The following is a 17,007-nucleotide window of genomic DNA, read 5'->3' as shown; positions in this document are numbered from 1 at the left end:
AGACAGATTTTGGAATTCATTGTGGCAGCTGAAACACTTTGAAGTACTTGAAATGGTTGAGAAAACACCAGGTTACAGTTAAACCAACCAAAAAATACTGGAGAGGGGGAGAAGAATAAGCTGCTACTAACACTGCTACCAGGGTTTTACCTTTCAAGGTACAACTTTTTCTACAATTATATTTGAATCTCTAATAACTTGAATGCTTCCACAAACGTTAAGCCTTACCTCAGATTCATCCCGTTGATCACTGCTGTCTTCCTCTTGGCCACCATTTTTAGGCATATAAGCCATCTTCAGTCTCAAGAAACCCTTCACACGAGATTTGTGGCTAGAAGACAAGGAAGTACATTTCATTCAACAACTCTTAAAAAAACAAACCCTGAAGTAAGAAATGTTTTAAAATACAAAGGTCCTCGCTCTCACCTTCTTGGTCTGAGAAGGAAATCCTTGAATGTGTATGGCCTTTCCATGGCTGGGTCTTCAGTCTGAGCATTTAAGAAAATGACAAATTAAAGGGCTTACCCACAAGTACAGAGGCATATATAGAACATTCACATCCCAGATGCAGTATAAATGCTAGAAGAGACTTTTAACACCATTGAGCAGGCAGACCTGGACCATTAGATGTTAGCCCAGGGCTACAGCAGCAGCCCTCAAGATATGTCACTGCAAATGTCTGTGATGGCATGAACCAAGTCTTACATATAGAGCGTATACAACACTCACAATTCAGAAAAAGGTGGACAAGACCAACTAAACAAACCCCTTCCAACTCCATTCCGTCACCCAACAGCTGCATCAGAAAAGGTTGCATCTATTTTGAAGCACTACTTTTTCTGCACATTAGAAAGCAATGAAATAAAACTCCTCAGCTGGTCTTCATTTCTTCTTTCAAATAATTAACTATATATTAATTGTACATAATTACATAAATTAATATATATTTAACATTGTATATAATTATATAAATTATTAATAATAAAGATTTTTAAATCCTTTATGGTGTACGTAAGTAATATTACCAGGCTGACAGATTACATCCTTCTGATTTCCTCTTAACTGTAAGTTTCATAAGGGCTTAAATCTTGAAAACTTTCTATTACATGTGAATTTCTTATCAAATAAGTTACATCCTGCATGTCTGTGAGAGCATGAATGCTACAGGTAAAAAACTAGGAATTTAAAAATGATGAGGTAAACAAGGGAATCAGACATCCATGTACACACTGATCTGCTGATTGTTTGGGGTACTGTATGGATTGTACAATTTGGGCTGACAAAATTGGAAGCATGAACTGTGTTACACTGTAAAAGCAAGCACATTATAACAGACACTACAGTAAGACTAGAGACCCAGTTTCTTAGATCACACCAGACTTTCTCAAAATGAGCACATAGTGGGTGCTTCTCAGAACACTGTGCCTGTCTGCCATCCACTAAAAGAAAATTATAGTAAATCTGTAAATCCTTTCCCTGTCCTAGCCCTCCAACCAGGAATACTTCTCCAGTCCATTTTTTTAACTAAACCTTCCTAAACACGAAATAATGTCCCAGATTATTATTCATTAAAAGCTTTGTTGTCTGTTGTATTTCAAAGTCAGTAAGTAAGAATTTTAAAATCAATCCTAACTCATTATTTCAGGTATTATATCAAATACCATATAGACCTTCTTTTCACTGACTGAACTCTTATCCTGCAAGGCATTTCCTGCACTGAGTGTCCACTTCATCTGTGAGAGACAGAATTCATGTTATTTCCAGAGATAGTAGATTTTAACAAAACCGAGAGGACATCAAGGCACACATGATTAAAAAGTACTGCTTTTTAGCACTCAACTGTAATACATATAAAATAAGAAGCTGGGTATTTTTACCAATTTTTTTAGTTAACTATTAGATAGTATTAAAGAAAACAAGGATTTTGACAAACAAATCAGTAGTACAGCTAGAATGAGAAAGCAAATATTTGTTAATAAATATACCACAATGGCTCTTATTAAGGTACTGGAACGATGGATGAGGAAATATAGATTAGAACATAAAGATACACGGTATGTTTCCCTGAAAATCAGATTAGTACACACACCTTAAGTAGAGTATGAGAACACGTCCAGAGGCAGTATGCAACCTGTGGAGAGACTGCTACATTACAGCTATAGAAAGAGCAACTATTCTGAGACACATATTGCAGATTTTGCCAAAGAAAATTTTTGGAGGAAAAAAAGCAACTTCTGGAGCCAAAGAAATTCTCTGCAAAGAAGGAGAATGAAGAAGGATATTGTACAGGAATCACATTCACTTTCTAGCGAGCCTAGAAGGAAATGCAAAGATTCTGGACTACAAAATTTCATCATTTTAGCACAATGGATTTTGTTCTTCAGTAGCAGTGGAGCAGCTGACCCAGGAAATTTTTAAATGTTGGATTTTCTATGTAAAGTTAGTAGATGACTTTAAAACAATTTGAAGAAGTTTAGTATTCCGCTCAAATATGAGCTAGAAAGAGATACGCATGCTCACGTTCTATGTAAGCCCCCAGTGAAACGAGTTGTTCTCTTCCTACAGAATACAGAAGGAAAACAAAAAGCTACTCATTCCTCAAAACAGCTCACAGAAAGTGTGTGACATCTCTGTAGCTCCATCTCAAATTTTGCTAATGATGTTTAATTATTGAAAATAACATTTACTAAAAAGGAACTTTAAAATACTACCTGACTCCGCAAAATAGGCACACACTAATACGTCCCTTATAATTTTATATTTCATAGTACATCGTTTGCAGGACACATGTAGCTTAACACTGGAGGACTTCTTCTATGGTTAAGTACAGGCTATTTAGATAATGTCTCTGCATATGGATACATGGAAATACATCCATACACACACAAGTATGGATAAAATAATACCACACAATATAGCTCACAAGACATAAGCTCATATGAGAAAGGAATGAGTCATTTTTCATCAGAATACATTTCTGATTGTTCCATCACATTTTTCAACTATTACAGTTTATAAGCCAACCACAACAGTGGCAGATCAACCATAATAGACATATCTAAATAAGCATCACTGTGAAAGTAATTACAAAACCATTTTCCTCCTACAATAACATCCATCAATAGAAAGAAGTCAAATTAAGACACAAATATCAACAGTCATACTAAAACTGACACCTTATTTTGATGCAAACATTTTCAATAGCTTCCACCGTTCCCATGGTCACCCATTCAAGTACAAAGAACCCCTCTCCAAGTTCATGGAAGTAAGATTAACTCGTTCAACATTTAAAAAATATTAACTAAATCCAGACAGTATTAGTCATTCAAGATATAATATAGTATCAGAAAACACTTATACCAAGTCTAAAGCAATCACCGCATAAATACAAACATATATATGCAGAATTTACTAGAAAACTGTGAAGTAGAAAGTGTATTTTTTTAATATTTACAAAGAAGATGAAAACCAGCTGCAGTGTTTCATACTTTCTGAGCCTTGTCCCTTTCTACCTTCAGTTCTTTTGACAGTGACTGAATTCAGCTTTGAAGCATAGGATGAAGCACAATGTGAATACAAAAGACAGAAGAAATGCTTTTTAGCAACAAATATTTTCTGCAAAGTTCATTTTGGATTCTTGTCTGCTAAGAAAAAAGGAAAGGCCACACAAAATACTGAAAAACTAAATCTGAAGGAAATCTACCCATGAAATAAAGAATTTTCACAGGAACTGAATTTTTGTAACTTCTTAAGATCCTGTCATGCTGGTTCAGCAGTTCCTCTGGTTTCAGTCCATGACTTGCCTTTACAAAGTTTGAAGCAATATCAAAATGTACTACCCACTTTCCCAAACAGAACTACTATCCAACAACCTTAGCAGCATATTACTTGGACAGAAAATCAGACAAATAGGACCCCAAAAATGTGGGTTTTTTTCAATGCTTTAACAGAAGTTCTGTAGGAAACTGAGTTTGCTAAGAAAGAATACAGCTGTTTCAACCATATCATAACCATTTTTCAACCAAAATCATAAAAAGGAAGAAGCCAGAAGATTAATAGGACAATAATCACCAATGGTAAGGTGAGAAACAAGGTGAGAAACAACCAGCCTATTGGCCACATGTCATCATTAACTGCCTCAGACAAGACCAGGATTTTAATAATCCAGTAAGAAGTGATTCCTGGATGTTGAGGAATTTAACAGGTAACAGACAGACCACAACTGTATTCCTTGTCTCTGCAAAGGGAACTGTTTCTCCCAATTCCTGTGCACAGTGGGGCTTTGTTGTCCATAACGTTTTTTTTTAAGCCTCTAATGCTATGCTAGGGATGTTTGCTTTTAACTGGACTACTTACGGAAATAAAATCTACATAACATCAGGTTTTTTCACATCTGGTGATGAAAAAAAGGAGCATGATGAGACCAAAGCACTGCTTACCGGAAGGTGACTAAGTGGCACATCCACTTGACCCAGGAAGTCGTCTCTAGTCTGTCAAATACGAAAAAAAAAAGACAGCATAAGGAGTAATTTTACATCAGAAAAGCAAAAAAATTATAAACACTAATCCATGCACAATGAAGCAAAAATAAAGATGGTCAAGTACCATTATTTTAGCAGTTACTGGTTTCCAACCCTTTATTGTTGCACCTTATTTGTTGTTATAATTTATCTATCTCAGCAGAGCACTTTCTGTGACAGTTCAAAATGGCTTCTTAGTCCACAGTATGTATGTTATGTACTGATGAAATTCTGTTTCCTCTGACAACCTATGCATAATTCAAAGCACAAAGTAATAATCTACTCTTTCCATGATTCAGTCATGCATCAAAAAGCAGAGTGATACTACAGTTCACCATGTCATTGAAATGTTTGTGTCAAACCTCAGGGACTTTTTCCTTTGTTCTCTTTTTTAAGGAAAAACTCTGACAGGGAAGGGAGGGTAACCTAACATCGAAACAGTGAAGACAGAACTGAATTAATTACAAACATTTTTCTCCAAAATAAACACTTGTTTTATCACTTTACCAAACAGAAAGCAAAGTCTCAGAACTTTTTTGGGTTTTTTAAAGAATGCTGTTCCATTAATTCGATATGCTTAGTTCCTGAGGAACAGTTACAGACCCTTGTAACTAGCCTTCTGAGCAATCCTGCATTTCCCACTTGAAGACTTAACCATTCATACGCCACTTCAAGTTAAGCATGTGGATGCAGTTACACCAACATTCAAGCCACAGAGCACCATCAGAAATTCACTTATGCACAGTTATGTCCATATAGAAGGGATAAACACCACTTTCCTGTGTGTTCTTCACTATCTGATCATCACCTTCTCTCAGAGCGAACAAGCCAAAGGCACCTTCTCCTACGGAGGTAATCACTGATAAGCCACAGCAGGACCTAGTCTCCATCTAACAATACCTTTATTATTGGGTATTTAAACCACTATTCATAACTCTGCCAACTATATTCCATATCCATTTGACATCTATGAAGATGACAGGATAAAGAGAGTTCTTCAGGAAGTTCAAAGACCTAACTGATCTTTACAATACTCAAGTGATTCCTGAAGATGCTCAGGCTTAACCACCCATACATACCTACCCACTTTAAAGAGCATAAAAATTCACACAAGGTATCTCAGTGCACTTCTAACAATCCACTTACAAGGACAGGCAGAACAAAAGAAACATGAAATAGTAGCAGAGGTGGACAAATCAACGATAAATTTTGAGAGGGAAAATGTGTACTCTCATCAATTTTCTCACAAAACAATATTGTCTCTACATATTCAATCAACATTTCTAGCTGGAAATATCTGCATACTGAATGGACTGTGATTGCTTTAAGTAAATTACAACTTTAAAGCACTGCTTGAGTGTTAATCTTATCACTTACAGACACCTCAAAACTACTTGAGCATTTAATAATTTCTATGATTAATAGCATCACCTTCTGTTGAGGGGAGCCACTGTGGAAGGCAATTCCAAGCCTTTCTTCATGCAACCAGGTCCCCAGAGGATATGGGCAGCTTCTGCACCCCAATGGAAGTGACAGCTGCACCATGGGGCACTGGGAGCTTGTTCCTCTGGCCCCTTCCCAGGAGAAGCCATCTCCCACTCTTCTCTCCTCGGAGCTTAACCGAACGCCTACACTCAGGGCTGTAAAAGCTCTCCTGAGGTGAATACAGGGTCCTCACAGATGGGAACACAAGAGGGATACCAGCCATGTCATGCTGCTGTACACTCTCAATTCCCACCAGTGCTTAATTATTCCTTTCACAATCCACCCACGACCCAGGAAATCTTTTATCTTACAATAATTCTGACCTGAAATGTGCCCAAATGAAACAAATAGCCTGAAATGCAGATATGTTTTCATAAATCAAAAATGCACAGGCTGTTCCAAACACAAGGTAACCCAGTGACGTGGCCATATGGACAGCTGTCAATGAGAAGACCTACCCAAAAGCACCACACAGACAAAACAAGGCCTGAGCTGCATTTGCTCCTCTCTCACTGACCAGATAAGGCTGGTATGGGCTAGAGTGGGATCAGAGATCCTCACCATGGGGAGGCCAAGTGGAACGGCGCCTGCCTGGCTCCTGGGCTGTGGCACAGGCAGGAGAGGAACAGGCATGCACTGCAAGCAGCTGCATGGCCCTACCACTGGTGCGGGAAGGAAGATTAGAGAGGACAGTGACCCAGGAAACTGCCAATAACCTGCGTCATGGGGACAAAGCCACAGAGGTCAGCCAGAGCCCCGCCGGGGGACCTGGGAAGAAGTGAAGAACGTGAACAGGCCATGGTAGGGGTGCATACGTGGGTCCCAGGCAGTGCCAGCTGCTGCACCCAAGCGGAACTGCCATGGCAAAGGCAGGCTGCTGGGGGTACACAGGCTGTGTCCCTGAGCCCAGGGCACCGGGCACTGCCAGGCCAGTACAGGGCCAGGCTTCCCCGGCCCGTTCTGCTGAGTGCGGGGCATCAAACAGAAATCTCTGATGAGAAATCACCTGCTCGTAACACCCAGACCTTTTTAATACATGAAATCTAAAATTTATGCCAATGAATGGAGTGGTTCTGTTCTTGCAGCTACTCCACCCCCCAAATTCTCCTATAACCATGATGTTATACATCAGATAAGAATAAGTTAATAAAACATAATAATGAAGCAGAAAACACTAATTCTTGTAACTTCTCAAGAGCTTCAACAACAAAGGGAATACTTTTCTGAAGACTTTTAAAAGCCTATTTATTTGAATACAAATATGTTTCCAATGCTATAGACACATGCACAAATAACAAGATAGCTCCCTTTAAAAATATTTTATCTTAAAGCCAGACTTAAATCATACATTGGCAATCATACACTTACCATTTTAGTATCTTAGCTAAACGTGAAGAATTCTAATCTTGATTGGAGATGTTATATTCAATAATCAAAGGAATGAAATCTTGGCAACAGATGAAGTTTAAAGTTATTAAATAGCATATATGTGTTTGCTTTGTGAGCTGGTCACTGTGCTTGATGTATACTTGGCATTCATTAATAAGATAGGAATTTTCAAAATAAAGCAAACTGCATTCTTCAAAAATCAACTGTCAGGGAAAAGTTTCTCCCAGATACTGTTTATGATACCAGATATCAGCCCTAGTGATTCCCAAATAACCTGCTGCTTATTTATAACCACGCTATGCACGGAATTCCAGGAAGTGCATACTGCTGCTCCAAAGCCCAAGTTCACACATTTCTCATAGCAGAGCATTAAGTTTAATATTAAAATTCATATTTTATATGATAACATAGTAACAATTCTGTTTCTGCCTCAAAGATAGCATAAAGTCCCATGATCCCCAAAGCGTTGACACATACTGCTGCATTATATGCCCATGGAACAACACAGGAAGAATATTTGCACCAAGGAGCCTCTATTTTTTCCAAGTTTAAGTAAAAATAGCTAATAGAATTTCACTACTGAATTTTGACAATTAATCTCCTTCCTAGCAATTACTGGAAAAACCTGGCAGCAAGCGTAGCTCTTAAGAGAATTAACATATTTCTCCCTCAATATTGGCAAATACCAAGTACCTTCCACCTCTTGCTTCAATACAGTTACTCAAATATTGGCTACTTGAAAGAAAAGATATACCTGTTTTTAGATCTGTTCATGCAGCTTTTAGTTCAAAGAAACCAAACTCATGAAAATTTTCAGGTTGGTTAGAAGCAGAACTGGGACCAGAAACGGATGCAGTTTCACTATATATGTGGGGAAGAGGGTCCTTTCTCTGCACCCAAGACGGGGAGGAAACCACACCGTAGGCTGGTGCAGATGGTGGGCGTATAAGGAAACAAGCCAATAAAGTTTCCTCAGGGTATTTCTAAACAGACATACACACAGGTGACTTACATACAAGCCTGAGGTATCTGATAGATTCTGTAAGTAGACATGTTGTAAGTATACCGCATATTTATCTGATTTTAACATACCTAGAAATCATGAGAACTGCTGCATCCCCATTGAATAACTGATTTTATCTGGTACATCCAGATACTTTGCAGTCTGGCAATGGTAACCTGGGCTGTCAGAACGGTACAAAGTCCAGACTGATGTTAAAAGTCTTCCCTTCTACCCAGACCGAATTTCAGGAGTAAAAAGTAAATCTTTTACAGCCTTTAAAGCAGCTGTAAAGAACCAACAAAATCTGTCTGTCTGTAGTTTAGAGTAGAACTGGAAAATCCTTAGTTCTAGCCTGGCTCTGCCAGTAAGCAGCAGCGACAGTTAAAAACCCAAGACTTCCTCAGCTACTCCTAGCATGAATATGATCACCCTTCACCAGTACTAAGGTTCCTGTAAAACTGAATCTTTATGACAACGCTTGACTATGCACGTACATTTATAAGAAAAAATATTTAAGGGAAGTTAGTATAGTCATGCTTAGCAATTTAGGACATTTTTTTCTATGAAAAAAATTTATTGCAGGCCTCCACGTTTCTAACATTTAGGCATTCTCATCATGGGGCTTCCTGCTTCCAGAAAAGGCATGTCACAAGCCACACGAACCCTTTTCCTACTCTATTATGTATTGAATTTCCAGTACCTTATTTTTCACATTTCTCATTACACAATGTCTGTTTCAAGAACCTCCTTCTCACTAAAATAAAAAGGGCTATCCAATCCACAAGCTTGCCTGTTTAGTTGCATATTACACTAATTCCTGCTCAGATCTGATCTTTTTTCCCCCTTCAAGATAGTGACTAATCCACACCTAACGTGAAAGACACAGGATGCAGATGCTTATCAACCTACAACCTGAAACAGATTTTACCAATCAAAATTGCTGAACAATTTTTTAGAGCTGACAGCTAGGCAATGGTGCTTATATGTGTCCTTATAAGCTATATTTTATATAGGTCATTATACAACCTTATATGAAGATAAGCTGTTAGTGAATTTTTTTAAGCAGTAAACAGAAGAAAAAGTTAGTTCACTGGAGAGAGCTTGCAGCTGCCAGCAAAAACTTTACCGCCAGTTTTATTGTTTCAGGTTTATGAGAAAATCTTAATGACCAGCTGGAGTTGTCAGAAATAGTCACTCTCAACATATGGCTTCCTCTTTAGAATGCCCCAGCAGCACCCACAGCTGCGGGATGCCTGGAGTCGCTCTGCCCATCTGTTACATCAACACAGACACAGGTTACAATGAAACCTGGTCACTATCACTGAATCCCAAGTACAGACAAAACCTCTGACAGCCAGAAAATTATAATGGGAAAAAGGATGCCTAATCTGGTGAGGTTCATGGCACCCATCCAGTGCAATACATTTGCTTTAAGCAATGTCCAATGTAAAGAAAATAAAGGGAGACAATCCTGCTTCAATACTCAAATGAGTCAATTCTACATTAAAATAAAATCTAATGTTAAATGTTTCATTCAAACTGCTAGTTAAATTCATCACCAAATATTACTCACCTCAAAAAACAATACCAAAAATTCAGTAAGTTGAGCAACTGTTGGTCAGGAGCAAATTTAATAAAATGCAGTACAAGAACCACTCCACACAGGCCCTTAAAGTTCCCAGAAGTCCCAAACACAGAAAAACTAACCACCCATTCTACCCCAAAACTTACACAAATTGAGCTGAAAACCCCAAAAGTTTGCATACAGATATGCCACCCCATTGCAAAAAGAACTAAAGTTGCATGGTAAAGAGCCAACAGAAGGAAGTATTTTGCTATCAACCACTCAACCCTTGTGCATATCTCAAGCCAGCCAGTACAGGCAGTAGCAGAAGCTCAGAAAACCCAGAAGTGATGGAATAATTCATTCTCTCCTTCCATATTCTATTCCCTCCCATCCCATCTCCCAAACACCATCAGGAAACTTCAAAGTCAACTAATTGCTTCCTCTTAGACACAGCACACACAGACTTTGTGTTAAGGAACCATTACACTGGACTTTATACTTCCATACTCGTAATTATTTTTCACTTTCAAAAGGAAGTAAGTCTCAGAATTAGGTACTGTTGTTGGGAGCCAAGGTTCAGGCAACTGATTTTCCTTTTTAGCAAGGTAATATAAAAGAGGAGAGATGTGCAATTGAGAATAAGGAGTATAAGGAATAAGTGCTGGAAGAAAAAAAGATACTAGTTTAAAACATATTTAGAACAGAGTAAATGTATGTATAATTCTACTATGCAGTAGAGTTTCTCTTTTACCTATGGAATCATTAAAGATCAAGATTAGAAGATAGCTATCATTAAGGGCAACGGCACCAGAAAACACTTCATTACTATTAAGTGTTTTAAGTAGGTAATGACTTAAAAAGTTTTAAAAAACAACAGAACTACTTTAAAATTCTAACTTGTGCCAAAAAACTTACAATGTGAAACAACTGTTCAGCATGTGAGATTTAGATGACAAGGTGACACTCGCAAGCCAAATGCTTATAAAAATTAGTCTGCAACTTGATATATATCCAAGCTGCAAAGCCAGTAAGAAAAGCCTGGGATAAAGTTACACCACCCTAAAAGCCCTTAGTCTAGTAAAAAGTATAGAAAGGAAAGCATTCATCAACATCTAGGTGCAAAACAAACAGTTGAAACTAAGGATGGTATACATGCAGCTCAATTTTACTTGGTACTGACACAAAGCGGGAGTCATATTCAGAAAGAAAAAGTATGACAAAAGCATTTTATTAATCTTAATTTCAAACATTTAAGTTCGTTGTTTTCCAGAAGGAAAAGTGTCTGTAGTTAACAATTAAGCTGTTATTGACCCTTAATAATTGACAACTAGTTGTTTTAACAAAACTACAAAATAATCTCAAATTCAGAAAGACAATGCTTCAAGAAGGGTTCTAATAAGCTTCAAAGAATGACCCACATACTAATTTGTCTGAAAGAGGGTCACACAGATAAAGTACCTCTTAAACAAAATTCCAAGACTGGAACACAACTCAGTAAGAGATTCTAGATAAGCATGCATCAATCAAAGTCTTCCTCCCTTATATTTTCTTGTAAGACATGTTCTTGCAGGAGTACCTGCTTATTTCAGTTTTGGAATAAGAGATAAATATTACCTCAGATGTACACCTGTTATTTAATCTTAGCCTTTAAGTATGCCTAAATATAGTATTCACTATAAGATAAACCAGGAAATTACAGTAACCATTGCAAACTAAGACAAGATCTGAGTAATAGCTGAATGCACATGAGTAACTACTACAGGCAGCCTAAATCTGCTTAGCTTTATTCCAGCCGAAATAGAAATCAGAAGTTCAAAAATAACAAAGCACAACAGGTCAGGGTGGACTTTCATCAAAAGGTTGCACGAATGATGTAAAGGATCAGCAACAGGAGTGGGCAGATCTTGCAGGTCAACAACTGGTTGCCACAGTTGGTATTGACAACAGGGACTAAGCTTCTTAGCGATGAATATAAATATCTGACTGGGGGCAGTAAAGAGGATTCAGCCAGACTTGGCAGTGCCCAGCAACAGGACAAGCAGCAATAGGCAGAAACTGAAACACAGGAAATTCCATTTCAACATCAGACCAATCTTTACTACTGTCAGACTTATCAAATACTGGGAACAGGCTGCCTAAAACCCCTGTGGATTTTCTACCTCTAGCAGATACTCTGTGGACACAAGCAGATACAAAACTCAGTTGGACAAGGTCCTGAGCAACCAACTCTGACTTGGATTTCAGCAGGGGGTAGACTAGACAATCTCCAGAGGTCCCTTACAGCATCACCCACCCAATGATTCTGTGACTACTAAGTAGAAAAAAAAAATCCTCTTTTTCGATTACTGTAGTTTGTGCAAGAAGGTATGGTCATGCCTGACCAGCTGTAGGCATATTACATCGACAAAAGACCCAGCATTTGCAAAAGAGCAACTGCAGTTCTCTCCTAGGACCTGTGCTCAGGCAGAGGCTTCCAGCTCCAGACACTCAAGAACTACTTCAAACTTTGCCTGACATACTCTAGTTCAGCAGTTATCTCTAGCAGATAATTCCCCAGTTAGTGTTTTTTTTTAACGTATTTCCCTGCTGAATTTTCACACATACTTTTCTGGTTTATCTTTTTATTTTCATCTTGCATTTTCATAATGATTATTCATACATATTTCCATGTAAGGTCTGGGAGCAGCCAGATGGCAAGTTAACACATTATCATTCGACTGGTATGTCTTAGAGGAACTTGAAAAGCAAAACAATCCTAATCAACAGAAAAATACTATAAAAAAACCCACATATGTGTACACAAACACTCCTGATACACACAATTCTCCTCCCAGCAAAGACTTTAATGTTGCAATTTAACAATAGGTCAAATTCGTGAAATCCTGTTGCACCTTCTGACCCCTAAGATGCACCTCCACCATCAACAACTGTCTCCATAGCCCTTGGGTCTTGTACTTTTGTAAACCTTCCTGTTGCTAAAAACAGACCAATACACCATGTTGTTAAAACTGATCACAAGTAACACAGCACAAACTTCTGAAAGTGTCTGAAAATTTTACAGTGTCCAAACAGCAGTAAAAAAATATTTTGGCTATGCAGCAAAGCTTCATAAATATGTATGTAATTATGCCAAATACACAACTCAGACTATTTCTGTGTCAATAAATTCATGTCAGTGACATGAATCTAAAAAGTCAACAGGACACCGAGTGGTTTACAAGCTACCACCTGAGATGTAGTACCTCAAACACCTGTGTGCTGTTATGGTATCAATGAAGACATATGACTGTGAAACAGTGTGACTCAGGCATTCACAAGATACTGTAAGTAATATATCAACAGCTGCATCCAGTCATTCACTAAGTAAACATAAGGAAATAATTTAGATAAAGGATTGACTGATGTAAGAGTTCCAATCCATGCAATGAAATTTCCATTTACATTACAATTAACATACAGTGACAAAAGCAGATCAAGTAATTCCTGATGCCATGCTTTCTGCTTGTTCCCTCCTTGGTACTGTAGAGTATCTTGTACCTCCCATTGTGCTTGCATGAACTAGATCAAGAAATTAAGCTGGCTTTAAAAACAGAACATTAATTGCCTGATCTAGTTTGCTAAGTGACCCTACTAATAATTTCACTGGCATAACTGTGGAGCATGGACAGTGCAACACAGAGGCATAAGCCAGAGTAGGTGGGGTAGGACAGATGTGTGTTGGGAACAATCACAAATGGGTTCCCACTGAATGTTCTCTTGTTATGTGCAAATGTACTCTGGTCACCTCGTCCTGAGAACCTGCAAACCACTGGAGTGACGTCTCATCAGCATTTGTAGGTGAAATTGAAGTACTGAACAGAGACAGGGAAGATGCAAGAAGAAAAAAAAATAATTAGAAGATACAACAGAATCTGTATTGCTGTATGTTAACACCTCCCTGTGATGTGCATGTGAGTCCTGACCAATCATCAATCAACAACCCCACTGCAGTTTTCAGAGATGTTTTGATTCCCTGGCTAAATACCAGATTGGGTAATAACACTCCACCCACCTTCCCTTGGCATTTTCAGTTGATCATGATGTTCTCAGCTTCCTGACCTACAAATTGTTGCATCCTATTACTGTGCACTGTTTAAACAGATGCCACATTCCAATCCAGATACTGCTTGAATTCAGAGCTGCCTGACACAATCCCTATAGTAAATTTTACTATTTTTTCAATCCCTGCAGCTTCTGATGAAAGTAAAATACTCTGAAGTCCACACTCTTCTCAGACCACAAATGCCCTGCACCATCTCTCAGCACACAAGTATGTGCCTAAATTATTAGGGTCTGGACTATGCAGGGCTCATAGCAGAAACAGTCTGATGAGGTTCAGAGCGCACCTTATATTTGATTTTTTTCTCAATAAATTAAAGCTATGCTCTTTACAAACTTTTCAAATCACTGAAATACCAGTGGATAATACCTAATATGACAAGAATGGTTGCACGAAGGACATTCACACAAACATAATTTGGTGGCCCTGGATCACAACATAGGCACCTGTGCAGGCAGTGGTCTGATGGGTGCACTTTCAGGGACAGGTGATGACAAAGGGCATGCAATATTAAACTATTCTGAGATCACCCTCTCCCTGCAGCACTTCATCACAAACATACTGGATGGAGAGGTAGATGCATGGAAAAGACTGCAGAACCATGCATGTGCACACTTCTGCATTGTACTCATCAACTCTGACTGGGTTGTACTGGAGGCCTGCAAATGCTAGACCCTCAAGCTGTAGAGCTACATAATAAAATGTTTTGTATTATAAACTCAGATCTCATGTCCAGTGGGTGCTTAAGGGTTAAGTCTTTATTTTCTGTTGTTTAGCTCCTCATTTTTCTTTCAGCCTAACACCAGGAGCTCCTGGTGCTGGGGGAGAGAGCAAAGCACACAGTGCAATCCACTGCAGTGAAGTGCCCTGTCACATCACCAAACAAGGCTGAGCAGCTATTATCATTATAGGACAATTTTAACACTGGCAGCCTTGGTTGCAAAGAATGATCAGTATGTCAGTCTAAATCATCCCCTCAAAGTGCAGAAGTACACTCGGCTTTGGGGAAGTACAACTAAGCTTTAAGCTGATGTTTTCTAAAAGCCAAAAGCAAATGACACAATTTAAGCTGGAAGAAACTGGCAAAATAAAGGAACCTGGCAAAGAAAAACATGAGACTGTAAAGAGGCAATTACCCCCACTGAGCAAATTCAGCAGCCAAACTGTTAGAATACAAAGTGCAAAATTAAGCAAGAATTAAGCAAATTTTACTTATGTATTACTTAAGCCCTGCACTTGACATATGATGTACCATCACTGCTAAATGCCAAGGAAACATTCCAAGAGTTTTAACTTACATATCTCACTAAATTTTCACAACATAAATACAACAGAGTGCACATACCAGAAAGAAAAATACCAACCCAATAGCAGAGAATACCTGCTGCTTTTACATAAAACTACATGAAATCCCACATCTCACACTGACAGAGAAAGCTCTTTCCCCATTAATTAGAAAACACAGAAACACATTACAGCGATGTAACAATGAAGCGAAGTCCTGGTTTTGTTACTTTAAGAACAAGACCAGAATTGACTTTGTAAGAGCAATTATTCCAGTACAGAAAGCCATTATCGCCTTAGAAGCACTTTTACAGATAGCACAGTAAAAATAAATAATTTTGGCCTCCTCAGGAGGGGAATGTGTTTAAAGAAAACAACAGAAGAAATTCCAAACTAAGACATATACATTCCCTTCTCCTTACCAATACAATTAGATCTCCAGTATCCTTAATTTGTATCTTAACTCCCAGAGCTTTTAGATTTATGGTAATGCAGCTGAATAGGGAAAACACTGAACTGTACTTTTTACTGCAGGCTTTAAAAATCAAAGAGACCCCAAAAAACCAAAAGATTTGTGTTCAAAAAGTACTTTTTAATATATTTTTAGACTATCAGCAAAACATGATTTTATTAACTGAAGCAAAGCACATTTATCTTTAACTGCTTTTTACTAAAATCTTAACAAAAATCTTAACATATTAACTAGCCATCACAAGATGTCTTTCTACACTTAAGGCATTATCAACTCCTTGAACTCATTTACACGAAAAAGCTACATCAATAATACTGTTATATTCATTTATCATTTGATGAAAGGAATACCAAAATCAAATTCTTAGTTGGCAAATTTCAGAATATTTTTTCTCTCTTAAACTCTCTTCATTTATATAAACTGAAATGAATTCTGTCAGTTGCCACTATAACCTCTCCTTTCTTAAGCAAAGTATTTTCAACAACACTTCCTGGTTCCCGAGCATAACTAAAATTGCATTTTTCCATTTGATAATAATGGCAACTTATTATACTCTTTCAATGTATCTATGAAACCTGGCCATGAAGATTTTTACTAATCTATTCTTTATCAAAAAAGTTCTAACCAATTAAGGTTTGAATGGTCATATCTTAAAATCTGAGCTGAAACGGTTATCACTTTAGAGTAATATATAAGAAAACAAAAGACATTCTCCCAGAATTCGCAAAAGTTTAACTGAAAATTCTCATTTAATGAGATATGAATTCAAAGATTAATTCTATGGCAGTAATTGAAATAATCATTATTCCAGTGTATTTCAAACACAGTCACATGAATTTGTATGACAGAACCTTAAACTTCAGTTTCAATCAAGGAGGAAGTCCGATACACCAGTCTAATTAACTAATTTGTCTAATTGAACTTGCAGTCTCTCCCTCCTTCCACACTCGTGACAAAAACACTTCCTTCCTTGTAAAATTATTCCTGTACCAAGCTTTACTAAAATTGCATTGTTACCAAAGTAAAGGCTAAGCTTTTCACATACAGGACTCATGCCTTATTTCTGCACTTGAGACATGACAAAGTAGGGAACTAAATGCAACAGGAGGAATTGTCAGCGCTAAAATTATCAGATTAGAAATCATTACATTAGAACTAATTATAGTTTATTACTACTGGAATTAGTTA

At 37.8% G+C, this 17,007-nt stretch overlaps 1 protein-coding gene across 6 annotated transcripts in view; it reads right to left on the bottom strand.

The window, feature by feature from the left end:
* Positions 1-17,007, bottom strand: part of NEDD4L (NEDD4 like E3 ubiquitin protein ligase) — a 178,543-nt gene that overhangs the window by 49,671 nt on the left and 111,865 nt on the right. For all 6 annotated transcript variants that reach the window (XM_040579379.1, XM_040579381.1, XM_040579382.1 and 3 more), the window contains 3 exons: positions 4,440-4,490; positions 427-488; positions 229-331 (listed from right to left, as the gene is read on the bottom strand). In XM_040579379.1, the coding sequence (XP_040435313.1) occupies positions 229-331; positions 427-488; positions 4,440-4,490 (216 nt within the window). The remainder of the gene's footprint in view (positions 1-228; positions 332-426; positions 489-4,439; positions 4,491-17,007) is intronic.

Source organism: Falco naumanni, chromosome Z (assembly GCF_017639655.2).
Source record: "Falco naumanni isolate bFalNau1 chromosome Z, bFalNau1.pat, whole genome shotgun sequence".
NCBI lineage: Eukaryota > Metazoa > Chordata > Aves > Falconiformes > Falconidae > Falco > Falco naumanni.
This window is presented reverse-complemented; position numbering and strand designations above follow the sequence as displayed.